At 39.6% G+C, this 19177-nt stretch overlaps 1 protein-coding gene across 1 annotated transcript; it reads left to right on the top strand.

Annotated features, from left to right (window-relative positions):
• Positions 1-17287: 17287 nt before the first annotated feature.
• rasd4 (rasd family member 4) lies at positions 17288-18749 on the top strand. The gene has a single exon (XM_027000373.2). It carries the CDS (start codon positions 17505-17507, stop codon positions 18129-18131), a length of 627 nt encoding a protein of 208 aa, XP_026856174.2. The 5' UTR covers positions 17288-17504; the 3' UTR covers positions 18132-18749.
• Positions 18750-19177: the final 428 nt, after the last annotated feature.

Below are 19177 nucleotides of genomic sequence, written 5' to 3'. Positions count from 1 at the left end.
TACCTGTATTATTGCCCTGTTTTGATGTTCTGAAACAAAGGAGATGGCAGTTGACTTTAGGACAGTATGAGGTTATCACTCTCCACTTAACACTGACAGCGAACCATCAGAAGCATGAAGTTTCTGGGTGTCCACCTAGCAGAAAACCTCATCTGGACCCTCAAGCTCCATAGCCAAGAAAGACCAGCAGTGACCCTGTTTCCTGATTAAGATGAAGAAATCTCATCTCCCTCCCACCATCCTTACCATGTTCTATAGAACGACAATAGAGAGAATCCTGAGCAGGTGCACCACTGCCTGGTTTGGGAATTGCCCCATCTCAGACCACAGGACCCTGCAGAGAATAGCCGAGAAGATTGCCAGGGTCTCTCCCACCTCTATCAAGGACATTTACCCCACACACTGCTTTCGCAATGCTACCAGCATCCTGGATGATCCCACATGCCCCTCACACAAATTCTTCTCTTTCCTATATAATGTTATGTATGCTACTACTACTATTAATAATAATAATAATAATAATAATAATAATAATAATAATAATTGTTGTTGTTGTTATCATTATTATTATTGCAACTAATTCAATATGCTGAAAGCATGTAAGAAAGCAAATAATTATCTAATATCTTAGAAATCAAAACAAATATTGGTAGCTCAGGTTGATTGGTTTGATGTTGTGGGGTTCTCTGAGCTTGACATTTTGGTTACAAATGTTTCATCACCAGTCAAGGTGACATCGTCAGTGCAAGCGTCATTGTGTGCTTAGTCGTGGGTTTTTGTCGTTATATAGATTAGTGTTGTTTGATCCTCAAATGCCATTGGTCACTCATCAATTGGAGGCTATCTAATATCTTATATCTGGTTTCTCACCTACCTCTGCATAATTTTTAAGTAAATATACCTTTAACATCAAATAAGGTGTCATTCATGTGCAATTCATATACAATTCATATGCAAAGACACAGCTTCTTGTTGCAAAACCAGCAGACACCCCAAAGATGGGTGAGAATGTGAAAAGAAATTGAAGTGGGGGAGAATGAAAGCGGGCATGATCCATGGAAACCTGGAATGTAATATTTCTACATCACTAGGGTTTAGAAAACGAACCTTGATCTAATGTCTTATCACTATTTCTTAATAACCCTCTAATGTAAATTCTTAGCACATTTTTTTCTCACTTTGCAGCTAGGGATTTTAGCATTCTTGCACAAGTCTGGAAAACCTTCCCCATTATTTGTGGAGTCAGTCACCAGACATCTCCCAGCTGATCAGAAAGGAGAATATCCAGGTTTTCCTCTTGGGCAGTGGTACAGTGACACTTCTCTTCTGAAACTCAGCTGATTATGACTTCTCTTTCAGACCTCAGAGCTGATGGTGATTTCTCTTTCAGAGCTTAGAGTTGATGTAGATTGCTCTTCTGAAGCTCAGAGTTGATGTTGATTTCTCAGTCAAAGGTCAGAGCTGATGGTGATTTATTTTTTTCAAAGCTCAGAGCTGATGATGATTTATTTTTCAAAGATCAGAGCTGATAGTGATTTATTTTTCAAAGCTCAGAGCTGATTTCTGTGCATTTTGGATTTTAGATCTGGCCAAAAGAGAAGTTTTGTAATGGAGTTGTACTGTTGTAACGCGTGGTGGCCCAAGTGCCGCAGGGCGAGGGGCAGGATGCACAGACTCCAACGTCTGGGACGTACATTTATTTACATTTAACATAAAACACTAAGGGCACTCACAAAAATCACTCACGATTGATACAAACAAGAAACGGTTAACATTAAACACATACAGTGAACACTAATACAATGAACATTGACAAAAAACATTATAGCTGAACATTTACTATATTACATCCACACGCTATGTCAACAATGACCAACAACACTGCACAACCTAACATGAGTTTAAATACACACAGACGAAACGAAGTACAGGTGTGTGCAGGCGTGGCCACAAATGAAAGTCCTTCCACTGCACGTGGCTGGCCAAACCACGTGCCTCGCAGGAGGCAAGCGTTCCGTGACACCTGTATTTTATAGTTTCAATTTAATTTAACAGTCTCAGCAGTAAAAACATTGGTTATATCCTCTAACCTTATATGACCATTATATGACATTCAAACTATATTTCAACATTGTCTTTTACTGTATTAGAGTAGTATAAAGCTTGTTCTATACATATTTTAACTGGAGCTCTTATGTCCTCAGAGCTGGTCAGACTCCATTACGTAGTCATTGTAACACAGAGTATGCTTTATCATGGGACCGTATATGGCCTTGGTGCAGGACGTCATGGATTTCACCCCATTTACAGACCATTCACACAGCCCATTACACACACAAACACAGCGGCCTCAAACCCAAACACAGAGCCAGCTGTGCCCCCCACCCACTCTGTGTTTACAGTAACGCAAAAGCATGACTAAAAGGAACCTGACTTCAGAGACCCCACCAGTTTGTTTGAGTGCTACTTGTGTTTAGTATCTGATGTGCATGTGTGTGTGTGTGTGTGTGTGTGTGTGTGTGTGTGTGTGTGTGTGTGTGTGTGTGTGTGTGTAAACTGCCTGCCTGTTTTGATTGCATCTACCAGATCTTGAGAGTAGGACCAGGGTTTTGTTTACTCAACAAGGTAAAACTTGATCTTGTTGTAATTTATACTGTCAGGATTAAATTGAAAATTTAAATACACAATACATTATATAAGAAGCACTTTACTTCCCCAGCTGATGAAGGATCTCTGTCTGAAATGTCATTATTATAAATTTATATTAAAATATTTTATTTATATTTAATGCCTATTCTATGGTAAACCTTTCACATTCCACTCATTATACCAGACATATTATTACTTGAGACATAACATTTCCCAGGGTGAACGAGCTTTGGTAACCAAGACATAGTTTCCCTTTGCATTTGTGCACATGCGCAGAGAGACGGTCAGCAACAGCACCACACCACTCTCACTTTATTAGACATTTTTCTGCAGCAGTCTCATGCAATGTCATACATAATTTTTTTTAAGTGTGGTCAATTAACACCTATGCTTTACATAAGAATTAACAGGCCAATTACATAAAAGCTTTCATTTGGAACCATGTATGCAGAATGAGGACCTCTTTTTCTATTTATTCAGAATTATTGGCCCAAATACTGTCAAAAAAAGCAAATTGGTTGCTAGGTAGAGGTTACGGTCTATCATGTGATCCCAATTGCCGGCGTTGTGCCGAATTCAGCACCCCTGCCATGAGATATGTCCCTTTCCCAGGAGCGCGCGTGGTACGACTTTCCATCGAAAGCATGAGTAGATATCTTACAATCCTACAAAGCAGCTCAATCGAAGAGTGTATATGGGTTGCCTGCTGTATTACTTGTAGAAGATGTAATAAGCTTTATATTGGAGAAACCAAGAGAAGGCTTGCTGATCAGTTTGTTGAACACCTTCAGACCATCAGAATTAAAGATAAATCGCTTTGAGTGGCATGCATTTTAATACTATACATTGCATTAATGATATATCTGTTTGCATTGCCAGTTGTTGCTATGGCAGCAATGAAATGAGGAAACTAATTTACACTCTTGAAACTTTAGAACCCCATCTACTTTTTCATATAAACTGGCTCCCCTACTACTAATTCAGAAGCACTTTGCACAGCTTGCACAGCTGATGGAAAAACCTCTTTCCAAAACGTTCTGTTTCTCTGTGTACTTTACTACAATGTTGAATATCTTTACATCTCTTACTACAGTAAACTGCAGTTACTCATCTAGAATAAGAATAAATTCGACTAAATAGATAAATTAGAATAAATAAATACAGAACAATCAATTTCTATATACTTTCTTTAAGCTTAAGTGTAACGTGTCCAGCATTTCTGATGGTTCCATTCCACCCACGTCAGCGAAGAAGCATTTATTTTTGCCGATGAAAATAGCAACTGAGCAAAACGGTGTGGGGAAAAAAAATTATTATGCCAAACCATATTAATGCAGGCTACTTTACAGCGTCACTAACAGGTGGGTTCTTCTTTTGTGCAGTTTTAGGCATGACGTTATAATCTACATTGGCAAAAATGGACCAAATGGACTTTCATACATGATGTCAATGACCAAAGCCTGAGCCATATATTAAGTACTTCAATCCTGAAGTATGGCTCGGTTTGAAAAAACATGCTTCAAGTCTCATGGAAGACAAGCATTGAGACTATTCTCTCCCAGATGGTGGAACAAATTTTCTATGGCTGTCCGGACAGCAGTCCTTTTCAACAGTCCCTAGCAGTCTTCAAATGCAGACCCATTTAAATGACCACTGATACTGCACCTATGTTGAGTAACTGAAACTCTAGTAGTTATTGTAGGGTATTGTTTGTTCTTGCAATTATCGCTGTCTGAGATAGAGCTTATACGTGTTTTGAACTTCTTAGCAATAACATTGACCCCTGTATTTCAACAGCATTCTAGTTCAATGGTATTTTGATCTCTAACCTACTGTACTGGCTAGGATACATTCTATGAGTAAATGACAAAACACATTTGTAAGTTGCTCTGGATAAGAGCATCTGCCAGATGCCGTAAATGTAAATTTAAATGTACATGACTACAAAACTTATATACGTGTCATAAGTTATTTTTCAAAAACACCCAAATAAAAAGAGTGAGTGAACAGACTTTAATGTATTCTGATCATTCTTGTGTGCAGTAATATGTGCAGTAATAACAAAGAGGAGATGGCATATGTATAAATAACAATAACAATATCTTCAGAGACCTCTGAAAAACTCATGTAATCATGTAAAGCTGTTATACATGATTTCTATTCATTCATGCTTATTCATTTAAGGGGGCAATAAGTGAATTTACCACCAAAAGTAGCAAACAATATTTATGAAAGTAATTATTTATTACTTTTACATATTTCTTTCTATAAAGTGCAGCTCATATGTTTAAAGATCAAATTGCTTTGTTTTCCACAAATGAACCAGTTTATTCTCCAGGTATTACTTCTCTATAGTAACAAGGTATAAAAATTAAAAACCAAAATAAATCAATTTCCAAGGCTATTGGAGGGTACCAGGTAGTCAGGTCCTCTGAGTTTTGATGATACTTTTTAAACCACTGTGATATTACACTGAATTAATCTCCCACCCCTGGTTATGCTATATCTAAATAAAGATAGTTCTATTACTTTTGATACTTGAGTACATTGTACATAGTTAAAGTATGCACTTTAACTAAAATGTAAATGGAGTAGGGCTACTTTACTCCAGTAATATTTTACCAGGGTTATCTCCATGTTCTCTTGGGTACTGGATTTCTGCACTTCATCCACCACTGTCTCCAGTTTTGTATCCATACTCTAACAGTTTGCCATTCAGCTCTACTTGCTCTGCCCAGCTAACTGTTCAGATCTTCCATATGCAAATATCGAGTGTGGAACTGTTTTTCGAGTGGATCCTAAAGGAATATCCCTCAAAAGAGATGTTTCATTTAATGATAAATAAATATATATTTTAATCTCCTTTATGCTTTTTTGCTAAAATCCGCTCATGCCAGAGGTACATTGATTGCCATGGCTGCATTTCCATCATGTGGACAAAAGTCACTGAAGGACTGATTCATGGTAATGTGGCATGCCATAGTAAAATATTTCCCACACTTGTGCGTGTGCATGCGCGAGAGAGAGTTAAAGCACATCTGTAGGTTAGTGTGACCATTTGTGTGCAAGTGATTCTATCTCACCATTTCCCTAAATTAGATAAAGCTATCTGGGGTCTCCATGGTGACAGACCACATAGAAGGACCAGTGAAAGGAAGTAAACACCATTTGACACAGACTGCTAATAAAGCATGCTTCTGGCTACTCTACACCCACCACCCACCCAAAGCTTGCAATTCACCTAACCACCAGTATAAGCCCCCATCAGAACACACATTATGCATAAACTAATATTTACTCACCAATGAAAACAAGAGTATCATTAGGCAATGCAGTTAATAGGGCATGGAAAGATATCAGCATGCTTATATCCATATGACCATCTATGAAGCCATTAAGATGACATGGCTGGCTTGACATTTTCAAATCATCATTGATCAGTCTGTGATGTCTCGAGTGCCGGAGGGCAAGAAGCAGGATTCCGCAGCATCTCTCTATGTGGACAAACATTTATTTATACAAGACAAAGCACAGATTATAAACACGAACATTAAACGTTAATAGCACTCACATATAACAAACCAGTAAACACCACGATACAAATGATGAACGGGAACAGAATTATAAGCAGAAACAGGAACATAAACAGAACCATGTAGATGAATATAAACCTGAAAACAATGACCAAAAAATGACGCCACGAACACAGGGGTTTAAATACATGCATAAATGCCATAACAAGGTGCACCTGTAACAACTTACAATGATAACAAGGGGGACATGGTTACAAACAAGGGGACAGTCACAGAGAGAACAGTAAACAAAGCCAACACGACCAGCACATGGCGGGACATACCATGTGATGAGTGGGAAGGGGTGCATACTTTTACACTATTTGCAGCTTTTTTTTAATCTTTATTCTTTAATGACTGCACATGGAAGTCCATAAAAGGCAGCCAAATCAATGCCCTTACACAAATGTGCTTCATTTCATTCTGCTGTACAGATTTATAGCCTGCAGCGGAGCAGAAATAATCTGTTATGGTGTCCAATATAGGTCACCAGTACTGATCAATCGCAAGTGTCAGATGACTGGGCCGCAGTGTAACTGAGTGATCAGTAAGAGGAGCAGTTGGTTATCCTTCTCAGTGTGACATAAAATCCTCTCTAGCTATAGCACACCTTGATTTGGCTATATCATACTTTGATTCAGAAGGCTGAATATATTTACATTCACCATACTTTAAAAAGCCTTATAGCCATTTGGGGTAGCTCCAGATGGAACCAATGCCGTGAAATGGAAGATTCAAGTGCAAAATATATTATCTTCATGATCTTCAGTGCCTTAGCAAACTCACCCACCACCACCACCCTGCTAACATCTCATAGATATTCATGGAGAGGGGATCTAGACAAAGGCACCAGGGTAAAACCATTTGAATTGGAAGCAGAATTTATTCCCTGGCCAGATTGCTATTCCAGTGGCATGGTGACAGGCTGACTCGCTAAACCATAACATTATGCATGATGTGACTACTCTTATCAGTAATAGTGACAGTTAACCTATTGTCTTTACCTATGCCTGGAGTGAAAAGAATCTGACATCTTGCCAGATTCAGGATCAGTGAGTTAATGACGATCCACTACAAACAAAGCTGCATGGAGCTGCTTTCAGTACCACAGGGAAGCTGTCAAATTCCCCAACTCATGTTTGATTTATAACATGCAACAGACCCTGCATTTCAAGTGACTCTGAGGGATCTGGGGAGTGTTTGAGTTTACTGTGAGAAGGCACGGCTTAAGCACACTGAGCTCAAACAGACACTAAAGACCTGGGGACTCTCCGAAGGGCTCAGAGAAGAGTGTTGAGGAGGCACTACAGTAAATGATTAAATGGATACCAGCTTTTCTATTCTGCATGCAACAGCTTTTGAAAGAAATGTTCTCTGTGAGTAATTGTATTGTAGGCAATTACATGAACCTTGAGCTCAGTAATTAGGCAGTTATGTGGAGGAGGAGCTCGGTAATTAGGCATTAGTCAATTACGTGAAGGTGGAGCACAGTAATTAGGTTTTAGGCAATCATGTGAAGGTGGAGCTCAGTAATTAGACTCTCAGCAATTATGTGAAGGTGGAGCTCAGTAATTAGGCTCTCGGCAATTACATCAAGCTGACGTTGATCAATACTGCACTTTATAGATGATGAGGGCATTGTAGTCACGATGGCCGTGGTTTAAGTTCCTACATATTAAACACGTATTATACACATATTAAAAACCTTACTGCTGTTTGCTCTGTTACAGAAGACTGACTGGGTCATCAAAGCCTCTGTGTTCTTCTATGGCATTCTTAAGAAAGCCAGAGCTCAACCACTCATCTCCATTTGGATCCAGACAAAGGCTAGAGCTCCTAGGAGGAAGAGGAATGGCTCATTAAACATAGATAATGAGTATAGTTACTTTTTACCTTGCTTAACTTGTAGCAAGCGGTCACTCCTATGACCAGTCTTGCCAGCTTTTGATATAGGCAATCACATTCTGGATAACTGTCTATACGCAATCATTTCAATATATCGTGAAACACAGCAGTAAAGCATTGTGAGACTAGCAGCATTTTTGTTGTTTTGTTAAACACAAAGTATAAATGTTAATGTTTTAGTAGTATAAAGTGTCTCAAACAACTTGAGATTGGATGCCAGTAAAAATAACCTGGAAGGAGAGCCCTTGTCCTTCAAACCTGTGAAATGAAAAATGTTGGTAGAATGAACCAACACTTTTGACAGCAAGTTTCTTGCCATATAATGCAACCACTAGAGAGTGTCAAATCCAGGCCTGCTGATCTGACTTTGAGCTCATGGGAAAAAAATGTATGCTCTTCAGTGAGGAAGGTGGATAAATGGAGGCAGATTTTTTCCCAAATAGTTGAGTTTCAATTAAGCAACAATCGAAAGAGATTATTCTCAGATATGAAGACCAAGTGCAAAGACTTCCTGAAGTCCAAACCTCTTCCTAATGTCCCACAGCAGGGCATGAATTATGTGTGCGCACTGTGAGCACAATATGTGGAACTATCAGAATTCCCATCTCCAATGTTGCAGTTCCCATGGCACGAGCCCCATGTGGCTTTGTTTTTGTTTCTGTTAATCTTATGTTTGTATTTTCCCACCATTTGGAGAGGGAGAGAGAGAAATACAAAAGTGGAGTACACAGTTTCCAGAGAAACAGAACATTTTGATCAGAGGTCCTTCATCAGCTATGGAAACAAAGTGCATATATACATGTACACACACAAATCATATATTTATAATATCAGACATTAATACATTAAGATTTATTAAGGCTAAGACATTAGCTTCATGCTGTTTAGTTTAACAGCTTTTTAATTTTATTTTTATCTTTTTTATTTTAATTTTGTGCAGAAATTGGCATGACTGAATTATGTTAATGAAAAGTGTTTTAAATGTACTAATTGAAGTTAAATAGAAAATTACTGCTCTGGGCACCAGAGTGAAGGGTTGATTCCCTTGAAAATAATCACATAATTTATGCTAATCATCCTTCTGTAACCTTCGCAAATAGAATGACACTTCATCTTAAGGCAAGTGGTGTTTCTGGCAGATATTAACTCATGGGCATTAGATTTTTCAATTTGAGTTTGACTAATCGCAAGTTCTGAAATTTCAGGTAAGGGAAATCTTATGACTGTTGCATAACCCTGCATGATGTGATAATGATGACTCGACGTTTATTTTACACAAAACACGAAGAACAATAACAACACTCAGAAAGTAACAGGCAGTCCAACATACAACAAAGCAGCAGACACATGGTGTCAAACAGCAACAAAGAATGACTAACACACAAGAACTTGTAAATTTAATGATGATTCTAACTAGGGACAGGTGTAACGCATAATTGAATAACAAAGGAGGGGTGTGGCCATGTAGACACTCACACGCACACCCAATGACATCACAAGACATAGTCTAGGAGGAGGGGGCCGTGCTGTGACACAAGACATGCTCCCTCAACAGCAAAAGACACTGTCAATCTGCAAAATAAGTAACATGTGATTTGATCAAAAATCACATTTCAGAGGACATTTTTTCTAAATGTTGGAATTAAACAGCAGGAAGAGAGAAGGTGGGACTGTACTTGGAGGAACATCACCACAAGTGTTAATAAATTAATAATATGCATAATTAATTTAACTGAATAATGTCCTCTGAATGTGGCAGAACTAAATGTTTGTAATATTGCTAATGTCAGTGCTATCTGAAAATGTGAAAGAGCACACTGCAGTACATTATATTAAGACAAATCTGTAAATAGAAATCAAACACTAAAGAAAACATCTGTCTTATTATTCAAGTCAAGATGAAAGATTTAAAGTCATAAAGAAATGTTATCCAGGGCTTGTTTTATACAGTCTATATCTATAATAGGATGAGATCAGCTCCTTTCTGACTCTCCCTTTTAAGATAAGTTGTTATATCTCATTCTGATGGAATCTCTCTTAATCATATACTATCCGGTGCCTTCCAAACACAGCTAACTAACTCTCTGCTTCTTTTACTCTGCCAAGCTGTAAGACTACCTCTCATCTCTTCTGATGCTGATGCAAGCCCGACCCTGAAAGAGAGTTTCTGATTTTCTGCTTTTGGACCAGCCTGACCACCACTGACCATCCAACTACACCTGACCAGCTAATCTGCATGTTTCGCCCACTCACCTGAAGAGATCAAAAACTGTTCCTGGGTGCCATGGAAACTTTAGAGCCCATCACCGCCATTAGCTCTCTTGCTAGTCTGTGTTTAGCTGTTTACTGTGCAGGCTCTGAATATAAACTACTAATTGGTTCTCACTGAATAATCTGAGTATCGCTGCCAAACATTTGTTAATCGTTTCTTAAGTCTTATTTTGTTACTCATGTAAGTTTTATAAGTTAAAGTCAAAGCTGTCCAGTGTTGATGAGAGTAGGATGGGTTTCCCTTCTGAGCCCTGGCTCCTCACAAGTATTCTTCCTCTTGCTCTCAGTGTATATGATTTCTAAAAAAGATGTTTTGTCATGTGTTGTAAAAAGGGCTATACAATTATGAATTGATTAAAGTGACATTTTCTGCTTTCACTATCTGCTACAGAATTCTGAGATGTGGATACTGCATTTCCCATAAACAAATGCTTTAAGTCATTCATAGCTTTCCAGAAGCATCTCACTTTCTACAAAATCATCACAAAAAGACTGCATGTTTTCCCTTCATCTGGACACGTTTTCCCAATATCAACTAGAATCAATTACACTGCTTTCTGTATGTACTTACAGTTCTATTCAATAATTGTATTGCTACAAAAGCAAGACATTTTGCTTGTTTTCATTCCACCCATTTAAATTGTTCAACATGTAAATCAGATTTGAGTTATTTTCCGGGAGCATGTAGTCACAGATCCAGCCATGCACCGGATATCTCAGGAATGCTCCTTTTCAGTAAGTTCCATTTTCTTATCCAGAATCATTATCTTCTTATCTTGTAGGGCTAGCCAGCCTCCATCTAAGTGAGAGGCAACTAAGACCAAAATTATTTATTTTTCAATTGCAAACTCAGCTCTTAGGTCAGAAAATGATTTGGGACATCCTTCACATGAAGATGTTTCTAACAGTACACTTTCAACAGGAGGTCATAGATCAGGCTTCCCCCTCATTCTCCAAGAGCCTGTCAGTGGGTCTAGACTTTCATTACATTTCTTTGTAACTATATGATGTTTAGTTTCATTTCAACATAGATGCTGAATAATTCACAGTTGTTTCTTAAAAACATCTCTTAAGAATAAAGACTTGAATAATAAGACTGGACTTAAAAGTCTTTTAGAAGTCTATGTATGGTGCTCTCAGTGTCATAATCTGGAGTTTGTTTTGCTGTGGCTGTTTTGAATGTATATTTCCAGTAAAGTATGAGGAACCAAGTCTATTATAACATACTTCAGAAAAAGCAGGATAAGGACCCTTCAAAGTTGAGTGAGAACCAGTAGGGTGCCTTACAGAGTTCTTCCGGGGTGAGAACCAGAACTGGGTGCATTAGAGTGTAACTTCCAGGGGAGATCCAGAGCTGAGTAGGTGTGTTCAACTAAAATTGCCTGATCCTGCTAAACATATAAAATGTCCTGTAGTATCAACTTCTAGGGCCAACAAAATTCTCTTTGAAACTTAAGTTAAATGAACTATATAGTCAGTGGACTTTTGTCATTGGTCTGTTTGGTTACACGGGGGTAAAGTCGATATTTTGTTGTGGTCTAACTTATGGGAAAGAGATTTGGAGAGACATCTCTTCACATATTAGACAAGGTAACTTTAGGAGCACATTAAGGTCTCTTTTCAGCCAGGTCTGGCAGTGTGGGAGGCAAACATGTCTTCAACAAGCAGAACAGGATGAGGACTGAACCTACCTGACTACTGCATCTTCCCCAGGACTGGGGCACTGACCTCTGTCTCACTCATTGTGACAAAGCGGAGCCAGTTCCAGGCCTTTCCGATGTCTTATCAGTATCTTGGGATTGCCAGGGTGGCAGATGGAGAAAGAGAGAGAGGGCCCAGAAGGGAGACGGCTCATGTAAATGAGGGTACAGGATGGACACAAGCTGGAGGCACATAATGCTCTGTCTGTGAGGGTTGAGTCACTGCCAGAAAAAAATGAAATACACATTTGCACACACACTCTCTCATTAAACCCACTGCTAACCTGGAATTACATTAATACTAATGACAGATTTCAGCAAAACATGAGATACTCTTCAGATCAAACAAAACCTCAGCGAAGAGGTGGGTAATAATCAGTAGGGTACTTTTATTTCTGTTTATTTTATAGAAAAAAACAATATTTTATGTGATATATGTATTAGTTTTAGGCTATTTGTTCACATCTGGTCCTGCCAGACACACTGGGTGAGCTCCAATATGCAAAAACAGTAAAACATATTCAGCATAACCTGCACGAGCCATCCCTAAAGGATAAATTTACATACTGTAGTTTGAACAGGACCTCACAATTTTTATAGATTTTAACACTTCAAAACCTATAGACTTCTCAGTCTACCAGATTTGAAGAAAGTAGAGGGGAAGGAATAGATATTTGTATTGGAAGCACAGCTGGGCAGTGGAAAACATAACTGGACTACTGCACTTCCACTTGCAATTACTGAAAGAAAATCCAGAGTATCTTGATCCAGACCCCTAATGAAAAACTCTCTGAGAGCAAGAGGAACAATCATTGAGAGGAACCAAGGCTCAGAAGAGAAACTAGATGACAAACTGGATTACAAACTAAACATATAACGAATACAGTTGTTTATTTAGTAGTAACTTAAGAAATTATTAACATTTATTTGGCAGAGGTATTTAGATTAATCTGTGAAAACCGAAGATATGCTCTACTCCATCTGCGCAGGCATCATCTAAACACAGTCTAACAAGAAAACTGAGACGGGTTGTGATGAGCAATTCACTAAAGCCTCCATCACACCCATCTGCAGGTTTTGGCCTCATCAGGAGGGTATGTGGCATAGGCAACATTATCTGGCACAGCTGAAGGGTCCAGTGGGAAATGAGTTTAGAGCTGCATGCTAATATCCGCAGTCTATGCGCACCTCTGTGTATGTCTGTGCATCTCTATGCATCGGCACATCCGTTCTTTCAGAACTGATCAAACCAAAAACGGAAGAAAAAAACTTTTGCCTGTTTTATTGTGATATTATTTGGGAAACATGTGTGGGGTAAGAATTGGCATCAAACATACAGAGTTCTTCACTCAGGAAAGAGGAGTGAGTCAGGGATGCAGCCTTAGTCCAACACTGTTCAAACATTAATGAGTTAGTGGTGCAGTTGGAACAATATGTCACCCTTGGATTCATCCTACAAGACAGGAAGTTAAATTATGGCTCTGTGCAGATGACCTGGTGCTGCTGTCATCCACTGCACAGAGGTTACAGCAGCACCCAGACCTGCTGAAGATCTACTGCCAGAACTGGGCCCTGGCCTCAAAAAAAAACCTCAACACCTCAAAAACAAATCTTCCAAAAAAAGCCCAGATGCCATGAACACAGACAACAGCTCACTTTAGACAATGCTACCTTAGAGTACACAATGCAGTACACTTACCCCAGCCTTATCATTACTGAATCAGGTAGTTTCAGCAAGGCAGTGAATTCACTAAAGGAAAAAAACTCACAAAGCACTATATGCAATAAAGAGGAGTTTATAGATCATCCATTTTAAATAGGCACAGAATTATTTGATAGTCTAATAGAAGTGAGATATTGGGTCCACTCAGCTTACAGTCACCATGGTTACACTAAATGGGATAAGCATACAATAGAAACCCTGCATGCAGAATTTCACTGAATTAATCTCAAAAGCCAAATTAAAGCACCCACCAGTACCTGTGAGACAGTGAGAAAGCCAGTTCTCACTGTCAATAAACATCCAAAAAAGATCCCTATATTTCTGGATGCACTTAAAGACCAGTCCAATAGAAATGCTGCATTTGAAGACTAGTCCAAAGACCACTTTAAAGACCACGCCAAGACCAATCCCAAGAACCAAATTCTGAAGAGAGTCCCCTTAGTCAGTGTCACTGCTGGCCCCTCTTCGCATTCCTGTCTCCCTGGTTTCCCTGTCTTGTCATTGGTTCATTTTCCCCATTCCCTTTCCAGTCAATGTTGTTTTGGTTTTCACTCTCTTTTGTATCGCCTGTGTCTTGTTAACTCTTTTTATACATGTATTTAAACCCCATCTAGTTCACTGTTAGTTTGTTGTTTATTGTTATTCCTAGCCTTCTGTATTCCATGCCTCATATTTCCTTTGCATGTTGTTCATGTTATCGTTTATGTTTGTTGTTTGTTCTTTCTGTAGCTTGTATTGTTGTTATAGCCTGCGTCCCCTTCTTGCATCGTGTTTTGTTTCTTGTTGTTTATTATGTATTCCTGTACTCTTCGTATTGACTCTATGACCCTAGACCAGGACTATGACTCTGATTATGGATTTGCCCTTAATAAATCTTACTCTTCTCAGCGTATGCTTCTGCCTCCCGATCGCTCCATGTCAGCTGGTTGTGAGGTTTACTATCTCTGTAACAACCATTGACACAGACCAGCCTCTGACCAGCACTGCTTTACCACCATATCTATACATAAACAAAATAATATACCAAAGTAGAAACAAATATTCGGAACATTGGGACTATGAAAGTAAAAAAGTAAATTAGAGTGTTATGGGCCCTAAACAGAGTATGAATTGGCAGGGTATCTCCTTACTGTCAGAGATACAAAGCAGAGACAGATCCAAACCAAGTACAGGCTCAGTGACCACAGGGCAGATACAGAAAGATCTGACTGCCAAAAGAGGAAATTATTACTAGTCACTGTGCTATGACAGGTGAGGTTAAGACCGCAAGAAGACAGGTGAGATTAAGATGCACTTTTTCATCAACTGTGAAAGCCTACAGGAGATGTTCACATTAGAAATATAAATCCTAATTCCACATATCAAGCATATGACCCAAAATGAAAAATTACAAATCCTTCTAGAAGTGCAGCAACCCTTGCCGTGCAACATACAGCAACATATGTTGCAAAAAGCTCTAGACAGATATATTTTGATTTGAATGGGAATTAAGAACTGAAATAAGTTTGAAAAAAGTAGAGGAGAGTTAAGAACAAAACATGTGCTGTTACCCTCATAAACACTCATGAGAGAGAGAGAGAGAGAGAGAGAGAGAGAGAAAGATGGGGGGCGGGGGGAGGGTCAGAGAGGTGTGTGGAGAGAGCAAACCCAAGAGAAATGGGGTGCTGTAGCGGGGTGGGAGAGAAAGCGGGGGGGCAGAGAGAGAAGGAGCACTGATGCTTTAAAACCCTGATGCTTAACTACAAAGGACCTTGAGCCCTTCAAGATTTATGAACCGCCCAATTTGACCGACCATCTTTCAAGTGTCATGGAAGACAAGGAAAAGTAGAGGCTCCCCAGACGAGAGCAGAAGAGCAAAAGGAAGAGTTGTGACATACCACTTGACTCTGTGTTCTAATTAGTGGACTGATTTTGGCTTTGCCTTGAGAATAGAGCCTAAATGAAACAATGCAGGAAGCAGTCCAAGACCAGTGCAGAGAGCCTTCTGATGAGCTAAGATACTCACAGAAAATAAAGCAGAACTACACTGGCCATGAAAAATAATCCACTAATCCAGATTATGGCTGACACAGGCAGCCACTGCTTTTGTCAAACTGTGCAGTTTGAGCCAACCACTAAGATCTGCCTCAGTGGGACCAGCATCAGATTCTCGGCACTTGCCATGAAAATGCAGCTTCTTAGAGGTTGAAGGCACTCTTTCTGTAGAAGCTGCTGCCTATTTTGGTGTGGCATAGTCCAACCTGCTGGCCTTCCTCTGGCTGAACCAGTGACTCAAAGATGAGTTTAGAAATCTAGCCCTCCAATTTAAAGCCAAAGAACAGTTGCAGAGATGAGGACAACCAGAAGCAATGGAAAGAGTAAAGCAAGCACTCTGTCTCTCTCTCTCTCTCTCTCTCTCTCTCTCTCTCTCTCTCTCTCTCTCTCTCTCTCTCTCTCTCTCTCTCTCACACACACACACACACACACACACACAAACACACAGACAGTGCTACTGATTAAAGAAACTGTACATGGTATGAAGCCTATGTCTCATTCACAGACACATACACAAACAAATGCACACATACATTCATAGCATCCTTATGTTTCACTTTAAATGCAGAAGCTCAATACAGGCTGGAAGCTGACAGAACAGCTATATGATGAGGAGTAGTCTGACTGTAATTACCCCGACACAGGAAATATCTCCAGAGCCACCTCACATGTCAGCACATGCTGGCAAATGTCTAAATATAGGCTCTTCTGCCCTGACGGCTACAGCCCTCATTCGGAAATGGCATCAACTCCTTATGAGGCTCTAGGTCAACCTCACTACATTTTAATGTGTGTTCGAAAATTTGTCAACTTCTGGAGATCACATTTATACTCTACCTATTTCAACACTAAATTAGGCAATCAAGTATGATTTTTACAGAGCATATGTACACATGTTTGTTGTCATATATATATATATATATATATATATATATATATATATATATATATATATATATTACTATTTTTGTATATATAATTTTATCAGAAGACCTGAGAAAGGCAGGAAAATCGAAAAACTAAACAACTTTTAAAAGATTTTTTAAATTTTAATGAGTTCCAAAATTATGAACATTGTGCAAATCTAAATAACAAAACATGAAATTCATTATTATATATGTGATTAATAAAGTGTTCATTATTTTTGTTCTCACTTTATACATAGCAATGGAGAAGCCAGGTGACAATGACGCTCGCATCATTCTGCACAAAACACTTCTTTAACTGTATACCCCTTATTTATACCTCTTATTTGAAGGTATGATAACATTTCTCATCTGCATACTCCTTTTCAATTGGTCGCTGAGATGACAATAAGGAGTGCTGCCTCAAAGCGATTGGCTGAGAGTTCTGGGTAGGCATGGATCTGCTGTGATTGAGAAAATCTATAAATAGGACGCGCAGGCACACAAGACACAAAAGCACCTGTCAGCCGTGTATGGTGCACTACTGCTGCTTATGTTACTGTCTTTTCACATACTCTAGTGTCTGTCTAGTATCCTCTACGATTCCTGATAATTACTAAAAAGCTCCAGAAGTTTCTGGCTGAACGCACACCAATGTCACTTTCTGCAAACTTTATTTAAGTTCTAAGTTCTAAGATCTACAGAGCAACTGTCTAGTCCATTAGGGTAGAGGAGAAAATCCAGGATGTCTGTGGATGTGAAGGAGAAGACCGAGGTGCGTCTGGTGTTCATGGGAGCTGCCGGAGTGGGGAAAACAGCTCTGATCCAGCGATTCCTGCAGGACAGCTTCGAGCCGAAACACCGTCGCACTGTGGAGGAGCTCCACAGCAGGGAGTATGAGGTGGCTGGCGTCAAGGTGACCGTCCACATCATGGACACAAGCGGTAGCTACGCTTTCCCCGCCATGCGCAAGCTCTCCATCCAGAACGGTGATGCCTTCGCCCTGGTCTACTCCGTGGACGACCCCGAGTCACTCGAAGCCGTGAAGAGCCTTCGTAAGGAGATTCTGGAGATCAAGGAGGACAAGCTCACGCCCATCGTGGTGGTTGGCAACAAGGCAGACCGGGATGGCGAGCGGCAGGTGTCCGCCGAAGATGTGCTGGCCACCGTGGAGCTGGACTGCAACAGCTGCTTCTTGGAGGCCTCGGCAAAGGAGAACGCCAATGTGATGGAGGTGTTCAGGGAACTGCTGCAGCAGGCCAACCTGCCCAGCCGCCTGAGCCCCGCCCTCTGTCGCCGCAGGGAGACCTTCCCCAAGAACAGCGGGGCGCGCCCACCGATGAACAAGACCAACAGCTGCACCATCTCCTAAAGCAAGCAGCAGAGGGGCAGTGGGGACATGGAAGGGGGGTGGAGTTTGTGGGGGGGTGCATAAAGTTGTGAAGATGCAGAAAGAAGCGTCGCAAACTTCTCACAACCTTTTGAATGTTCCCAGTTGAGCACCAATAGCAGCCTCCAAGTACAGACAGAGGCAGAGGTTTATAAAGAAGGGAACTGCCAGCTGGTGTAGAGTGGATGGAGCATGGCTAAACATACTGGTATTGCTCTGTGAAAGAAATGTAAACCAGCTGCAGGTCGTGTATAAAGTAAACCGAATGTTATGGCAGTTTTCGAAGTTGATTTGAGCTTCTCAAGCTTTGATGCAAGATCAACATGTGTAAATTTAAGTTTTAAGCCCTGTTTAAATAGTGTACAAGTATTCTGACTATAGTCAAGTGGTGTGGGCTAAAGCATTAACATGCCTATTTAATACATTGTTTTAATTCATTGTTTGCATGATGTTTGCATTGGTTTAAAAAGTCATTGCCAAAAAGTACCGAGCCAGAGCCTTAACCTTGTTGAAAGCCAGGCTTAAGCATAGACTTTTCATAGTCTAATGTCATGTAAGAAATACATTGCACTTCCAATGTTATCAACAAATAAATATTTAATTGTTCAAACATGTTTGAGTGAAATATATAAAGTGGTAATCATAGATATGCTGTAAACATAATTATGCAAGTGTTTTTAAAATATAGATTTTTTTCTCTAAAAAATGTATTTTTCATTTAACAGTAGTAAATATAAATCAGTTTAACCTAATGAACAAACTAAAAGGTAGGTGAAACTACACCAGGGTTTCATAGCATCAATCTCATATGTAAATTTAGTCTAAACTGGAAACGGGGGTCGGGGGGTGGGGAATTTACATTTACTAAATAATATTTTCTAAATGAGTATGAAATGGACAGAGTGAAGAGACCGTCTAGTAGTCTTCTGCCCTCTAGTGGTGATTCAGCCTGCTTGTATCTTCTCACCTTGATCAGTACAATAGTGCAATTGTACATTAGTACAGTAGCCAAAGCAGAAATAAAATGA

The sequence above is a fragment of the Electrophorus electricus genome, chromosome 1 (genome assembly GCF_013358815.1).
Source record: "Electrophorus electricus isolate fEleEle1 chromosome 1, fEleEle1.pri, whole genome shotgun sequence".
Classification (NCBI taxonomy): domain Eukaryota; kingdom Metazoa; phylum Chordata; class Actinopteri; order Gymnotiformes; family Gymnotidae; genus Electrophorus; species Electrophorus electricus.
Note: the sequence above shows the minus strand (reverse complement) of the source record. Positions and strands in the feature narration are given on the sequence as shown.

What these genes read in the sequence shown, in the direction of transcription:
- rasd4 (XM_027000373.2), top strand. Translation starts at nt 17,505, where the DNA reads ATGTCTGTGGATGTGAAGGAGAAGACCGAGGTGCGTCTGGTGTTCATG.